Raw genomic sequence first — 15453 nt, 5'->3', positions numbered from 1 at the left:
ATTATTGCTTGCAGTTATAAAGGGTAGTGATAAAGAAAGAATATTATCATATTCAAATGCAAGTTAGATTTAAGTAAGTGACAGTGCAAAAAGGTTAAAAAAGTGAGATGGCTTTGAAAGTGAAATTGTTTCTGTATTGCTCACATGATTAGTTGCTATGCAATATGCCGTTATTAGTGCAGCGTGATTTTGAGTGAGTAGTAGTGCTATTTATTTTTATTAATTTACATTTAATGTGCACATTACTAAACCAGACCTTTATCCATTTTATAAAAATGATGAATCTGAAAGCAGCTCTGCATTGCCCCTAAATAAGTGCTAAGAAAGTTATTTCTAAGCACTTTTCTTTGTCATGACATACAGTTTAACATGTGAGATGAAACTAAACTACATTACACTATATAATATGCAAACATATACAATATATTTGGGATTTTTTTTTTAAGAATTGTGAAGAAAATATTAAAACTCTGTTTCTTTCTGTTGGCTCAAACCAGTGTTATTACCAACATTTATAATAAAGGCAATCATTTTCTATGCCTGAAAAAATATTTAATACTATTTTTCCCGGAGAATCAAATTGGATCATAGAGGATGAAGTTATACCCTCGGCTTATAAAATGCAGGCTGAATTTAGGGCACATTTTGGAGTAATAAAAATGTGTCTTATGAGCTGGGAAATACAGTACTTAAAATAAAAGTAATCTCAAAAAACTAGTTAAAATAATATGTGTCTTTATCAGTTCAACAGGCATCTTAAGTAAGTAGTGAAAAAAAAAAAAGGCTAAATTATAGCATCAAAAATCTTTAAAAAAAATTTTTGTAATGTATATTTTTAACACACCAAGTCTAAAAAATGAACCATGCAAATACAAGCAATCCAACACATGAAAGAAAACAATATATGGAAATTTGAATCCACACTGGTTGGAATATTTTTTTTTTTTTCTTTTTTAAATTTATAGCATCAAAAGCATAAACAAGCAAAAATGCTTAAACATGTAATAAAAATTATTTTCTATTTAAATGCGCCAAATCCAAAACAAACAGACAAAAACAAAAACAAAAAACAAAAACAAAAAAAAAAAAAAAAAAAAGAGAGAGAGAGAGAACGTAAACAGAAGCAATCCAACATATGGAAAAATAATAACAAATGAAAATCTGATCCAAAAAACATAAAATGAAAAGAAGAGTTAGGTCTTAAAATCTGTAACATTAGAGCAGCAAAAGTGGAAATGAAAAAACATTTATTCAACATGCCCAGTACCAAATGAATGTTGTTAAGCCTAACATGTGCCAAGTGTTGAAATAATATTAACTACAAATTTTGAACACGTTAATAACAAAAATAATTCAAAAACATTTTATTGCAACATTAAATATGGTAAAAGTAAATAATTGACACAGATTTTCAGGATGCTGCAGCAAAGCTTTTATTGCATCAAACACAATCCAAGTTAGCTTTTCTGTCTCCTTTTCAGCAGTGCAAGTGGCAGCTTTGTGATAAGAACTTTTCTTAAGAGCAGTTATGTTTTTATCCAAAAGTTGAAGACGGCGTGTTGAATTGGGGTGTGATTGGGACTTAACCTTTACAATGGTTAAGTCTCAATCATGTATGTTACGGTTGTGCACCTACTCAACGTCATAAGAACATGCCTAATTTGAACCACCATTCGACTATTAAAACAAAGAAGCCAGTTTTTAAGTAATGAGCTGTCAATCCAAGCTTTCCTTATGGTGATATTAGATGTAAGGTAAAGTACTATTTATGTTCTTAAAACAATGTGGTTTTGGGAACTTATGGATTAACCAAAGACAGTATTTATCACAGCCATTTGCATTACATGCAAAAACAACAGTTAAATGTTGTTTAATGCATGCTGCCATGGCACTTGTTTCCCTTTATTCTGAGTGTACAATTTGGAAAAGGATTGTAGAAAGTCCAGTTTCATCCATACTGTAGATTTCACTTGAAGCATACTTTCTTCTTGCTTGATCAAATGCATGCAACGAGTTCTTTGCTCCTTCTTTATCAACTTTATTTGCTTCACTGCAAATCACTAGTGGTGAAACTGAACATCTCTTTTGAAAGTGGTATTACCAACCAGCAAAACAACTGAAATCTTGAATGACTAAAGTTCATGCCATCTTGTGTGCTTTTCATTGAGCTATAAGTCCACTTAAAAGTACTCTTGAAGCACACATATGAGTATGGCTGAACATTCTAAAAGCTTACTACGTAACACTTGAGAAGTCACTAGTTACTTAGATTTGTTCTCAGAACCCGATGGCAGAAGCATTAAGAATTTTTCAAGATCTTTCAGTACTGTAGATAAGGTAGATTTGGCAATTCCACACTTTTTAGCATATTTACACCGCTCTCCTCCTCTAAGATTTTAAATTTTGTTTGCAGATCTATTCCTGTCTGCTTTCCCTTCACCGCGATTCACTGTCTTACTCACTGGCTTGTAGCATAACATTAGTTGCCATGTCCTGAAAACAACCAGAGTGCCATCTGTGCCTGCTAGAACTTTTGGAAAATAAAGATATGTTGCAGCACACTGAAAATTCATATGTAACTAAGCTTTAATTCAGTAAATTTATGTAAATACAATTTATTCGAGTTTTAATTAAGAGGAAAGAGAAACAACAAGAAAAATTTGAAAGTTTGTGTTAAGTGAAAAAAATCTTAATGACCAGATGACCAGAATCTAATGACCAGATGACCAATTATGAACTGAAAAACAGTTCATAATTTGTGCTAACAAAATTTGCGTTAATCGATAAAACTTCATGTACATTGCTGATGAGACGGAAAGTTTGTTCATGTTAACCGTGTGTTCACCTTAAGTGATTTTGCATTAAAGAGGAAACTGTATTATAACACTGTTTGATACTAAAATGTAAATGTAAAGTTGGACTTATTCTTAAGTGGACATATACCAAACTACCAATGTTCGTGAGATCAGTGCTTAGGGAAATTGTCAATGTATATGCTGCAAAAGGACAGCTTATAATATGCTGAATGTATGTGAAAATTTGGTGTATATAAATTGTCTCCTATTTTTAGAGGGGTAATGTTTCCAGGCTGGTATCTAGATAACTTATCATGTTTGTGTCCCCGCCCAAATCATAGCTCAAGTGAAGTATTTTATTCATTAAATAAGTTTTCTCATTGAAAAATGATTGACCTAGTGCCTGTGACAATCCTACATGGAATGCAAATAAATTTACTGCCATGACTAAAGTATATGGTATGGATATGTAATGTGCTCTTTATACGTGTAACCAGTTTGTGGGAATGCACAAAAATCATAGTATTTTGCTTGTTGTAACTGTAGCTTCATTCACTTACATATGAAGTCTAAATTGTCATCTAGTTAATTTGTTTCCTTTATATCTAACATTTTAATGTGTATTAATTATCTATTTTAAAAGTTTTTAAATATTCTTTTCCAGAATTTAAAGTGATATTTTTGTAAATTCACCTTTTAATTTTACTTACTTAGTATGCTTAGTTTTCTGTTTCTCCAAAAATTTCTTGTTAATAATGAAACATTTATGTGAGTAATAAATGAAGGAAATACAAACAATCAATCCAAACTTTGATCAGGAAATTGAAAGCAGACAGGTTTTTTTTTTTAATTAACTGAAAGTTAATTTTACTGTCTATTGAATAATTATGAATTTATATTTTGTAGCATACTTCAGATCGTATGAAAGTTTTTGAAGAGCTTGAATCAGTAGGCATTATAGGTATTCATTGCCCCAGTATTGATCCTCTGTTGTCATTTTTATCTCGTGTGGCACCTGCAATAGCTTTTGGAAATGCAGTTGTTGTCATTCCTAATGAAAAGTATCCAACTCTAGCATTAAAAATTTGTGAGGTACGTAAATGAATTTGAAAATGTATAGATGTTTTAAAGGTTAATAAAATATACATATTTTAAGGGTTTGTTTCATTAGTACAATCTCAAAGTGTACTAATGAAATGAATGAATGTGAAAATGTGTATATATTTTAAAGGTTAACTAAATAAAACATATATTTTAAGGGTTTATTTCATTAGTACACTCTAAAAGTGTATTAATAAAGTGAATGGGAAAATGTATGTATGTTTTAAGGATTAATTAAATAATTCTCTTGTCTCATTAATAGATTTTCTTATTTTTAGTTATATTTGAAGGCTGTAATCAAGATTATGTTTTGGTATGTAGTGTATTTTAAGGAAGGTTTAGAAGAAATGTTTATATGTATGTTTTTTATAATCTTGCTGTGTTATATATTAGTCACACCACAAAACTCGTTTTAACATACACTATAGATGAGGAAAATGGTATAGAAATCTTTTAGTAACAGTTTTTATTTTTATTACCCAAAAGAGCATTAATCTAGAAGGGCTGTTAGTCTCAAAACAGCATTTTGCATTGGTTCACTGTAAATGGCTGTTTTACTTTTCAAATTGTTGCTACCAAATATTATTGCCTTGTATTATATTTAAAGAAATTAAATAATTAAGAAATCTGCATGAATGCATGTATGTTTCCTGCATTCTAAAAAAGCAACAGTACCTGGAGCCATCAAATTTTGAGTAACGTAGTCTTTCTCCAGAATATGGGCACCTGAAAGCCCAAATTTGGAATTTCAAATTTGTTTTACAGTCTATTTCATATTTTGAAAAACTGTAACAAGTTTTTGATTAACAAATTGAATGATTTTAGAGTGAGCTATGGCAATAAATTTTTGATTAACAAACTCAATGATTTTAAAGTGAGCAATGGCAACACTGTACGGGAAAAAAAAAATTTTACCTCCAGCATGTCAGACTGCCTATTGGAAATTCTAAAGATATGCTGTTATTAAATATTTTTAGCCCAAAGGAACATTAGCCCAAATACTCTTGAACGTGTATATATGTGTAAATGAAAAAAATGCCTGTTTGTGCATATTATAAAAATCTGACAGCTTTTAGATTTTCTTTTACTTAATTTTATTTATTTATTATTTATTTTTAATGCAAGAGAATTTTATATTGAAAGCTGTGAATGAAAGGCAATTGGAGGAAAAATAGTAACAGCAATAACTTAGTTCAGCAAATATATTACAATGTGTTTTCATGCTGGCAATAACATTGTTAACCCCAGTTCAGTAAATTCCACTTCTTCAACAATGTGATTTTCAGGGCATTTACATTTCTAGTAAGAGAATGTCTCCATGTAACTACTTTTCCATGGTACTTCTATAGGTTATCTATCACATTAAGAGCAGGAGATTTTGTTGGTTTCAATATCACTCAGTGTCTTCACTTTCAGGGAATTCATCAGCAAAATTTACATGATGTGGTTACGTATTATTGCCCAATGAACTATATGCACTTCTGAAAAGTCTTACATAAAGTTCTAGGATCACATCCTGATGTCTCTGGGTAGTTATTACACATTCATTGTTGAAAATGTGTAGGGGTGTATGTTCATTTATCATTACTCCTTCCTAATATGATCACATCTGCTACCAAAATGGTCACATTCCAAAGTGTTCAAAGGAAGATTTCATGTTCTTGACCACCTCCATATGTAAACATGTTTAGAATCAAATGTTAAACTAAACCTTGACTCGTCGGTAAAGAGAATATGAGACCAATGATGTTCATGCTAGTTCTTTGCGCCAGTTAAAGCAATCTCCCTTTTGTAGTGAAGACAGTGAAACACATACTTGGCTGTCTGGTATAAAAGCTTTTTTCATAAGGCTTTCTGTATACAGTTTGCTGTCTTAACACAGTTCTAGTGCTGGATGCAAGCTTGGAACTTAACTGCCGAGTAATAGACTTCCTGTTACAACATACAGTTATTGCCAGGTATTGATCTTGGGGAGTAGTTGTTATTTGTTTATGATCTTGTCCTGGCTTTTTTACGACAGTCCTAGAGTTCTGATATTGTTTCTATAGCAAAAAGACTGCATTGAAATATTCACACATCTCACTGTTTCTATGATTATCTCACTTGTTTCTAAATGGCCAATGATTCGTCACTTCACTGATTCTTCCAAATGACACCTCAGAGCCATGACTTGCTTTTGAGTCCTTACACACCAAAGTCAAATGTTTTATTCCAAAAATTCACTTAGATATGCACTTTATTCAAGGTGCTTGATTTATTATCAGATAATATAACACCTTGATTTGCATATCAAAAACCGTTTGATCACTTTTGATTTGATAATGCTGAGTAAACTTGTCATTCACACAATTTCCTACCAAAATGGATTACATTAATTGGATATTTCATGCAGTACCACTACTTTTGGGTATGTAAAGACTTTGGACATGAGTGTAGTTACTAGCCTTGCTGATTTCTATACAAAGCTTTTTAAAATTCATCATTTTGATTACATTCAGAAGGTAAATATGTATCAAGTTAAGTCATTTTATATCCTATTATAATCAACACAGTGAATGTTCTTTTTGTTTTGCTGCATAGCTGTAAAGATATTAAATTTTACTCTATCACTTATTTTCCTTATGCAGAATATCTTGCTAAACTGAATACTGAGGAATTTGGCCGCCCAACCAGTTATAGTGGTTAGCGTCGCTGACTGCCATGCTGGAGGGCATGCGTTTGAATCCCAGAGAAGGCATAGATGTTTGTAAATGTATAGTGTTGGTGCAGCATTCTAAATGTGTTTTAAAACTCTCGTATGGTTTGGTGGGAGGGAAGAGAGGTGGGAGACCCTCGGACCTGTCCCCCTCCCAGGGCGCTCTCCATCAAAATTGGGGCAGAACTGATCTAAATAGTACTGTCACCTGAATGGTGCTCAAGGGCTGTTGCCAACAGCAGGCATAATCTAGCACTTTTTGCCACAAGGAATTTCATGGGCTTAGGCTGACTATGTCAGACAAGTGAGCATAAGCAACAACAACAACAACAACTAATGAATTTAAATTTTTCTGTTTTAAATCCAATCACCTAATCCAGTCAAAAAGAATGTTAAAAAAAGAACCTGTAATATCTAAGACTTTATGAAAGTTTTGAGCTTCGCACATAATATTTTTTGTTCAAAAGTAAGTGAAGATTTTGATTGTAAATAGAATACTTGTATAGTACAGTGTAAAATCAGCAATTGTGCATATGTAATGCAAATATTAATGCATATATTGGGTATGTGATAATATGAAAATCAGTTTAACTACAGATTAATGTTATAGAACATTTTTTAAACTTGTGATTCATGTATGTTATTTTCTTTTTTTTTTTTTTTTTTTTTTTTTTCATGGGCATTATTTTTAGAGTTATATACTATTTTGATATTAGTCAAAAATTGATTTTTTAAAATTTATGACAATATGCATTTTAATTTTATGAATTTTAATAGAATTATTCAATCAAATGGTAGTTTGTTTTTCTTTAATATTTGCTAGGCTGAAAATTTTTCATGTTCCTTTGCTGAGGGAGTAATCACTGAATTCTCAAATTAATAGCAAGTTCATTGAAACTCGTGATAAAAGCATGAGATTTTTCTGTTTGCAATATATATTTGTGCATAAAGGTGCTTTATATTGTTGGTAAATTTAGCCTTGTATTAATCTATTAATACCCTTTAACTTCAGTTCTGCATTAGCAAATTATTGCATTTGTGTCATGATCTGCAGTTATGTTAATACTTTGGTATTAATATTTTGATTTTATTCTTATCCTTTCTAAATATTCTGAATGTATAGTTTATGTTAATTTTTACTGAAATGAATGAGCACTTTTTAGAAAGAATTTTGTATTATTATTGAGTTCTAGTTTTTACTTGTCTTTGTATTTATTTCGGTTCCTGTTCCCAAGGTTGATATTTTGTTGTCATTAATAGATTACAAGACGTTTGTTTAAATGAATGGGCAAATAGGGAGCTTAGTCGCAGATGAATAAATAAGATAACTGTACACTTGTAAGCATAGTTCAGATTGTGTTAACATTATTTTTCTGTAATTCACATTGGAGAAATAGATTTTTAATTTCTTTAGTGTCTCAAAATGCTGAAACTTTAAGCAGTGATGCATTATAAATTATCTGATTCGTGAACAGTGTACTATTTTTTAGTATTATATTTCATTGATAACTCATTAATTAGATGTTAAAAAGCGCAAATGAAAATTTTCATTTTGCAGCTGAGGATGATGGTTCGGTAAATCGAAACTAGTCCCATGAAAAATTTGAAAATATAATGGTGATTTTTGTTATTTGGCTTCTAGGTTAATATTTGTTCGGCATATTATTGTATCTTAATTATAAATCATCATGTTTAATCTGTAAGAACTTAAGAAGTACTTCCTTATTATGGCCTCTGTTATTTAATTGGTGTCAAGAGCTTTCATTATTAATGGATTACACCAAAGTGGCAATCTTATCCAGAGGTTTTGTGATGATTGGCTATTAGGATTATTGGCCATTTAGTGATGGTTTGGAGAAGGCTGTGGGCAGAGTTGCTGCTTTAGTGCAATCCATTAGGAAGACAGAATTTTGGTGTTAGTTAAATAATGGGATTATAATAATGAGGAAATACAAGGAATTTACATTAGATTTTGAATAATAATAAATGCATGGTAAATTTTATATTTGTATATTTCTAAAATAATAAATGTCTGTATATTTCTGAACAACTAAACCTTTTTTTTTTACATCATATGAAAGTTATATATATTTATATGACATTTTAGAACCATTTGTAGCTAATTGTGCTGTGCTTTAGTATATTTATTTTTGGGGCATATATCTAGCAGTCCAGTTTTAAATATGCATTGTTGATAATAAATATAAAATATGCATTGTTGATAATAAATATAAAATATATTGTTGATCTGCTTTATTAAAAAGTGCTGTGTTCCTGTATTATAATACCAATATTTCACAATGGTTTTAGATTTTCAAATATTCTGATGTTCCTGGTGGACTTATAAATGTGATCACTGGCACTGAAGAAACATTGATCAAAGATCTCGTGGCCCACAGGGATGTAAACGCTATGTGGTTCTCTTCACAAAATCAAGCAGAAAAGTGCATGCCTTATAGCTTCTGTCCAAAAAGAAGTTTTATTTACAGTTCCTCTTGGCATAATCCAGATAAAAGCCAAAGGGCATGGAAGTTAATATTAGAATCTACTCATGTAAAAACTGTATTTTTGCCAGCTGGAGATATTTTTGCAAATTGATGAGGTTTATATTTTTTATGAACAAATCTCTAGCACATTTTGTGTCATGAATATTTGTGTTAGGTAAATATCTTTACCCACATTAGTAGGATTTTTCAAATGTTTTGGGGATCAATAATGATGTTTAATGTAACTAAATAAATTTGATTGCACCCAGAAATATATAAAATCAAAAAGGAGGATTTTGTTTTGTTCCATTTCATGTCTAAAATTATAATACAGCATTTCTGTATTTTAATGATGATGCAGATATGTATATCTGAAATTTTAATCTAGTATTTCATGATATCTTAGATTATTAGACAGTTTAATGTTTATCTCACCTTAGCCAGGTATTTGAAATCAAGATTCTTGAATAATTCTTCGTGAAGATTTTTCTTTATTTTATGTTTAACTGTAATTCCTTTTCCTTTGTATTTTGTGTCATAACAGAACTGTTAATCTGTACATAGTATTTGATATGCTGAAGTGGCATATATACAGCTCAAAAGTGACATCTGTTAATTAGAAACCAAGATTAGGTATGCTGTGTTTGATGCAACTGCAGATCATTCACTTTTAGTCTAATTATGTTCTTTTTTATTAGTAAGTATGTTTAATAGACAAGTCAGTGGATAATTTACATTGCCTTTCACAGCTTTTGTTCCTTTGTAAAAAGTGTTTTTACAGTATTCATTATCCTTTTGCAAAATCTTTCTTTAAAAGCTCAAAAAGGACTGAGTAGCCATTCTATTCTTATATTCAAAAAGATGATGGTAAATGCTTTAAGACAATGTATATAAAATGCAAAGTTTATTGTGTAGTTCCTTTAAAAGGTAACATCCATTCAAACACCTACTCACTTGGTGTAGCCTCCTGACATTCTTGAAAGCACTGGTAAAAAGATCGTTTTGATTTTTTGTTGTTCTGACTATTTTCAGTAGCATGAATTGTGTGAAAATGCTGATCTAGAATCATTTTAAAAGAGAAAACTGTGGTGTTAGAATCTGAGAAAATTATTTGCTGAATAAAATGCTTGTGACATTGAGCCATATGGTCTCAAAAGATCTTTAAACAGAGTTCGTAGCGGTCCTTATAAGTGCTTATAAGTCCTTATATTTGAAAATAAAATATAAAGGCCCTTATAGGTGCTTATTTTTTCTTTTAAAGCCTTTATTTTTTGTTTTTAGTGCTTATTTTTTGCTTTTAGTGCTTTTTTTTTTAATGAACAAGCAATTTTCCCCCGTACCAAAGCCGAAACTAAATAAACAACTTTTCTTCCTAATATGGAATGTCAGATGATGAATCATACTCCCGGAAATAGCTTTTCCCCCTTTCTCTGCATTAACATAAGCTTTGATGTGCGCAGAGAGTACAGACAGGTGCCCGTCGTTTTTTTGGGCAAAGAATTGCAAAAGCGGTAGAAAATTCCGGTACATTCGGCATTCTTTTCCTCCCACCCAAATACTACACACGTTTGAATTTCTATCAAGATCTTAATAATTTGCATTCTCGTTCCGCTTGGTCAGTTCATATTCGTGTTTATTATGATCTTTATGCTTATATTATGAGCATATGTATGAATGTTTATAATAACATAGTTGCAGTAACTGCTGATGTATAGTAAACTTCCGAAAATGGTTGTGTTTTAACACAGATTAGCTTTCTAAGTAATAATATTTGGAATGGCTTAAATAAAGGGAAAGTAATGGAATAGTCAAAATAATTTAATTTTTTTGGCCAATACATTATACAGTACGAAGGTTGGGAGGTTCTCCCCTTTCTCCGCAAAATCTCGAATATTGAAACTGTTACAGTTCGCTGCAAAATAAGCAGCGGACTTTTTTTTTCTGTCACTTTCCAATCTGCATTGAATAGGACTAAAAGTTCTGCGGTCTACCAACCCAAGCGAAGAATGATTCTTTTCCGGAAATTTAACGCAGTCTAATGAAAAACACCCCAGATTTGTAAGTCTCTTTCTTTTCCTTTATTAGTTCTTTATTCTCCCAATACCGGCAGCTGTTGATTCCGATTGTGTAATATCGCTTAGAGAAGAATTACGGCGCACGCGTTGCGCAATAAAGTTTGCGATATTTTGCAGAGATAATTAATTTTGATGTTCAGTCCGAGATTTGTTTACGAACACTGAAAAGAGTTTTACTGTGCTTGCTAAGCAGAATATTTTTTCAGTTCCTTTGGTTTATTTTTATATGATGCACATATCAAAATGTCAAAAGCATTTATTTAGCAGAAAAATCTAAAGAACGGCTACAGTCTACCCCCCCCCCCCCCCCCGCTCCTCTTTTTCAAGTTTTGCTCGACTGTCCGAATATTCGTCAATTTCCAAGTATACGGGTTAGTTAAGCTTTTACTCTTAAAGGATGACTACATGAAACAAATTTCTGTCTTCTGATTTCAGAAATGTTCCTCTTTTTTACTTAAATTACTTTGCTTGCAATATCTGTTAAGGAAAAATTGATATACAATGAAAATTTAGAAAATGTTCAGAATTTAGATTTAAATCATTTAAATATCAATATGAGTGGAAAAATAAATTGTATTTATTACTAGGTTCCAAGCGAATACAATAAATATGCCTTATTATTATTTATTTTCTCTATTTTGAACTGAAATTTCATCATTAAATCTTGTAATATGGTAGTTTAGTTCTGCATAGTTTTTTTTTTCTCTTATTGTAAACTAGTTCTGTAAATTTAACTGTTATTTAAAATTTTAAAAAAAGTAATTATTTTCTATTGTTGAGGTAATGATTATTCTCTCTTAATAAATACTGCATTTCTCATATTTTAAATTACAAGTCGAATTTTTAAGGTTATGTAGTTGTGTATAATGTAATTAGACAGGTGCTTATTTTTTTTCTTATAATGTGCTTGAAAAGTGCTTATAGGTGCTTATTTTTTTAACTAAAATGTGGCTATGAACCCTGTTTAAATTTTCAGGAGTTCTTTTAATTTTGGTAATGCTGCTTGACGCAAATTCTAGTCCTCAGCTGAGTTATCTTCATTTCTAGGTACATCAGCTATTCAAGTCACAACCTCTTTACCGGGTGGAGGGAGTCTTTACTGCACTTTCACTACGTAGCAAATCCAAATCCCTAACGCCCTCGTTTATTCACTGCACGGTTGCCGCTTCTTGACGAGTAGGACCCACTTTTCAACTTTTCGTAATTTCACCATTTGCTGATTGAGCACTTTCTATTTCTTGATCAAATGAAAAGATTTCTGAATATTTAGTATGTGGTAACTAAGGTTGGAAGTCATCACTACATTTTTGATTCAGTAGTTAACTTTTGTCCAGATGGAACTTAATTTCATAACTAGTTGACTGAGAAACTGCCGTTTGTTGAATTACTTACAAACGCAACGAAATTCAATCACGTGATATCTTCAATCGAATCTGACATTCTCAATAGCATTTGCGATATCGTTTTGCACCCACCAGTCACTGGCAAATACGATACACTAAAAACATGGTTAATTGAACTGCATTCTGAAATTTGCTGTTGTAGCTGACAAAATTGCAAAAGAATTGTAGCTCACAAAAAGACGAAAATATATGGTCTTCAATTTGACAACCTCCTGTGAGGTCCTTCGAATGTAAAATATGTGCTCTAATATTCTTTAGGTGCAAGTTTTGTGAAAATATGAGTCACATTTTCCTTATTATAAATACTGTGTTGTAATAACAATGACTTTGTTGAACTGTAATTTTTTCTGGCATTTTAAGAGAAGGAGACATATGCACTCCAAACGAATTTGGTTGTCTTTCTGGTGTACTGCATTTAGGGTGTTTTCTAACATTACTTTTAATTATTTCATTACTTGCAAACTCTTCATTTTGCTGTGAAAAGGATTGTTTCTCCTTCTATTATAGAAGCAATTTTTCGAATTCGAAGGAACAAAGTTATTCCTTTCAGAAAATACCCCTTATATATATGAGTAATTTAGAGTTTCAATTATGGTTTCCTGCTAATTCAGAAGTCAAACAACAAAAATCAGCGTAATATTTGCAAAATTTTCACAGGACTAGTTTCGATGGTTTTACCGAACCACCATCTTCAGCTGCAAAACCGCAAATGAACAAGATAGGAAATAATGATTAGATAAGATAAGAAAGCCTGGACAAGAATAAGCAAGTGGCGCCATCTGTTGGCGAAACCAGAACTAAAACATAATTTCTCTAAAAGCCGAAGGCAAATTTGGATTGGAATTAGGATCGTTAACTAGAACAGAAAGATTTTTATGAATGTGAAATGCCTCTAGAAAATCCAGTTCTCCAATGGAAGATGTTTTTTGAATAATTTTGGCAGCAGAAAAATTGAAAGTGTGATTTTCGGACCAACAATGTTGAGCAACAGAAGACCTCTGTGTTTCCTTTTTTCTAACATATGCCTCATGTTCTTTGACGCGAAATTTTAAGGCTCTCTTAGTTTGGCCAATGTAAATTAAACCACACTGGCAAGGAATCCTATAAATACCCCAGGAATTCATATTCGGAATGGGGTCCTTGAGTATAGAAGTTGGAATTTTATTGATGGGAGAATAAACAACCCGAAAGTTAAATTTCTGCAAAATATGTGCAACTTTATAGCTAATTGATGGAAAGAAGGGAATGGCAACAGAATTTTTATAATCTCCTAAAATAAGAGTGTGGCTTTTAGTGTGTTGAGATGAGAATTTTTTAACTGCTTGATTAATAATGTTGGGTGAAAAGCCCCTGTCAATAGCTATTGCTTTTAAATAATTTAGTTCTTCATCAAGGGCTAGTTTGGAGGAGCAAACTTGAAGAGCACGGAAAACATAGGAATAAAATGAAGCTAACTTTTGTTTAGTCGGATGACATGATTTAAAGTGTGGTGGAAGGCAAACAGATGAAGGTTTACGGTAAACTGTAGTACTGAAATTGGATGTGTTACGTGTGACCAGAATGTCGAGAAACGGAAGAGAATTGCAAGTCTCAAGTTCAAAAGTGAACTGAATAGCAGGATCGATAGAATTCATTGTTGAAAGAACTTTATTTAAATCATCTTTATTACCTTCAAACAGGGTAAAAGTATCGTCTACGTAGCGGAACCATGCCGGGAAGTTTAAAGTTTCAAACAGTTTTGATTCATAATAATGCATGTAGATATCAGCCAGGATGGGACTGAGAGGGCTTCCCAATCCCTCAGTTTGCTTGTAATATTTATTTTGGAAAACAAAATGTGTTTGTTTCAAACAGAGTTCAGTGAGAGAAATTAGCTCATCAATTTCGATGCAAGAGAAATGAAATTCGCGAATTCTGGTTTCTAGACATCTTAATGCACCCTCCACTGGGACATTGGTGAATAATGATTTTACATCAAAAGAAACCATGAGTAAATTACTAGGAGAAATGTTTTTAACCTTTTTTACAAACTCTATTGAATTTTTTATGGTGTAAATGTTATTGTCTAATAGAGTGGAAAATCTAGAAACTAAATATTTAGCTAATGGATACGAGGCAGTACCTAAATTTGATACAATAGGGCGGAAAGGAACACCACTTTTATGAATTTTGGGAAGAGCATATAATCTGGCACAATTCGCAACAGATGGGATAAGCGAATGTTTTAAGTTGCTTGAAATGATTTGCGAAGATTTGATCGCAGTTTTTATTTTGTATAAGTCCGAAGGTGAAGGATCTTTAGGGATCGGATTATATGGTCCTTCGTTTAAGAGTTTAGTGACACCATCGATGTAAGTGTTCTTATCCATGACGACTATCTGGCCACCTTTGTCGGCCTTTGAAATGATAATATCCGGGTTAGAATGAATTTCGCGCATTGTAGCTCTTTCTCTCGCAGTTAGATTTGGTTTCAAAGGTTTATTATTGAATTTCACATTATGAGCGATAAGATGCCTAATCATTTCTTTCTGTGAATCTGAAACTTTACTGAACTTGAAAGCTTTTTCGATAGGAGCCAAAATCTTTGGAATTGAGGGTTTACAGGTTTGTGAGAAGTTAAAATTATATTTTAGAATTCTCTCTTGTTCTTCTGAAAGACTAACATTAGAAATATTAACTATTGGCTTGATGTTTACAATGGGAAGATTTTTTGAACTACTTGAACTGGAAAACTGTAAAAGAAGTTTTTCGAATTTAACTGCAAGGGTGTTTTTATGACGGTTAACTGCATTCTCCATTCTAGACCAAGACTTTTGCTCAAGGCCAGTGAATTCTGGATATGATTTAGCGAGTTCCAGATGAAGCTTATAGAGTTTATGTTCAACTTTGGACAATTAT

General features: G+C 31.8%; 1 protein-coding gene across 1 annotated transcript in view; it reads left to right on the top strand.

Annotated features, from left to right (window-relative positions):
* Positions 1 to 9371, top strand: part of LOC118197567 (uncharacterized) — a 62081-nt gene extending 52710 nt beyond the window's left edge. The window contains exons 12-13 of the mRNA XM_035369093.2: positions 3702 to 3887; positions 8902 to 9371. Coding sequence (XP_035224984.1) covers positions 3702 to 3887; positions 8902 to 9189 — 474 coding nt within the window. The 3' untranslated portion in view covers positions 9190 to 9371. The remainder of the gene's footprint in view (positions 1 to 3701; positions 3888 to 8901) is intronic.
* Positions 9372 to 15453: the final 6082 nt, after the last annotated feature.

Source organism: Stegodyphus dumicola, chromosome 5 (assembly GCF_044657685.1).
Source record: "Stegodyphus dumicola isolate Sdum_Otavi_A_Nest chromosome 5, ASM4465768v1".
NCBI classification, from domain to species: domain Eukaryota; kingdom Metazoa; phylum Arthropoda; class Arachnida; order Araneae; family Eresidae; genus Stegodyphus; species Stegodyphus dumicola.
Note: the sequence above shows the minus strand (reverse complement) of the source record. Positions and strands in the feature narration are given on the sequence as shown.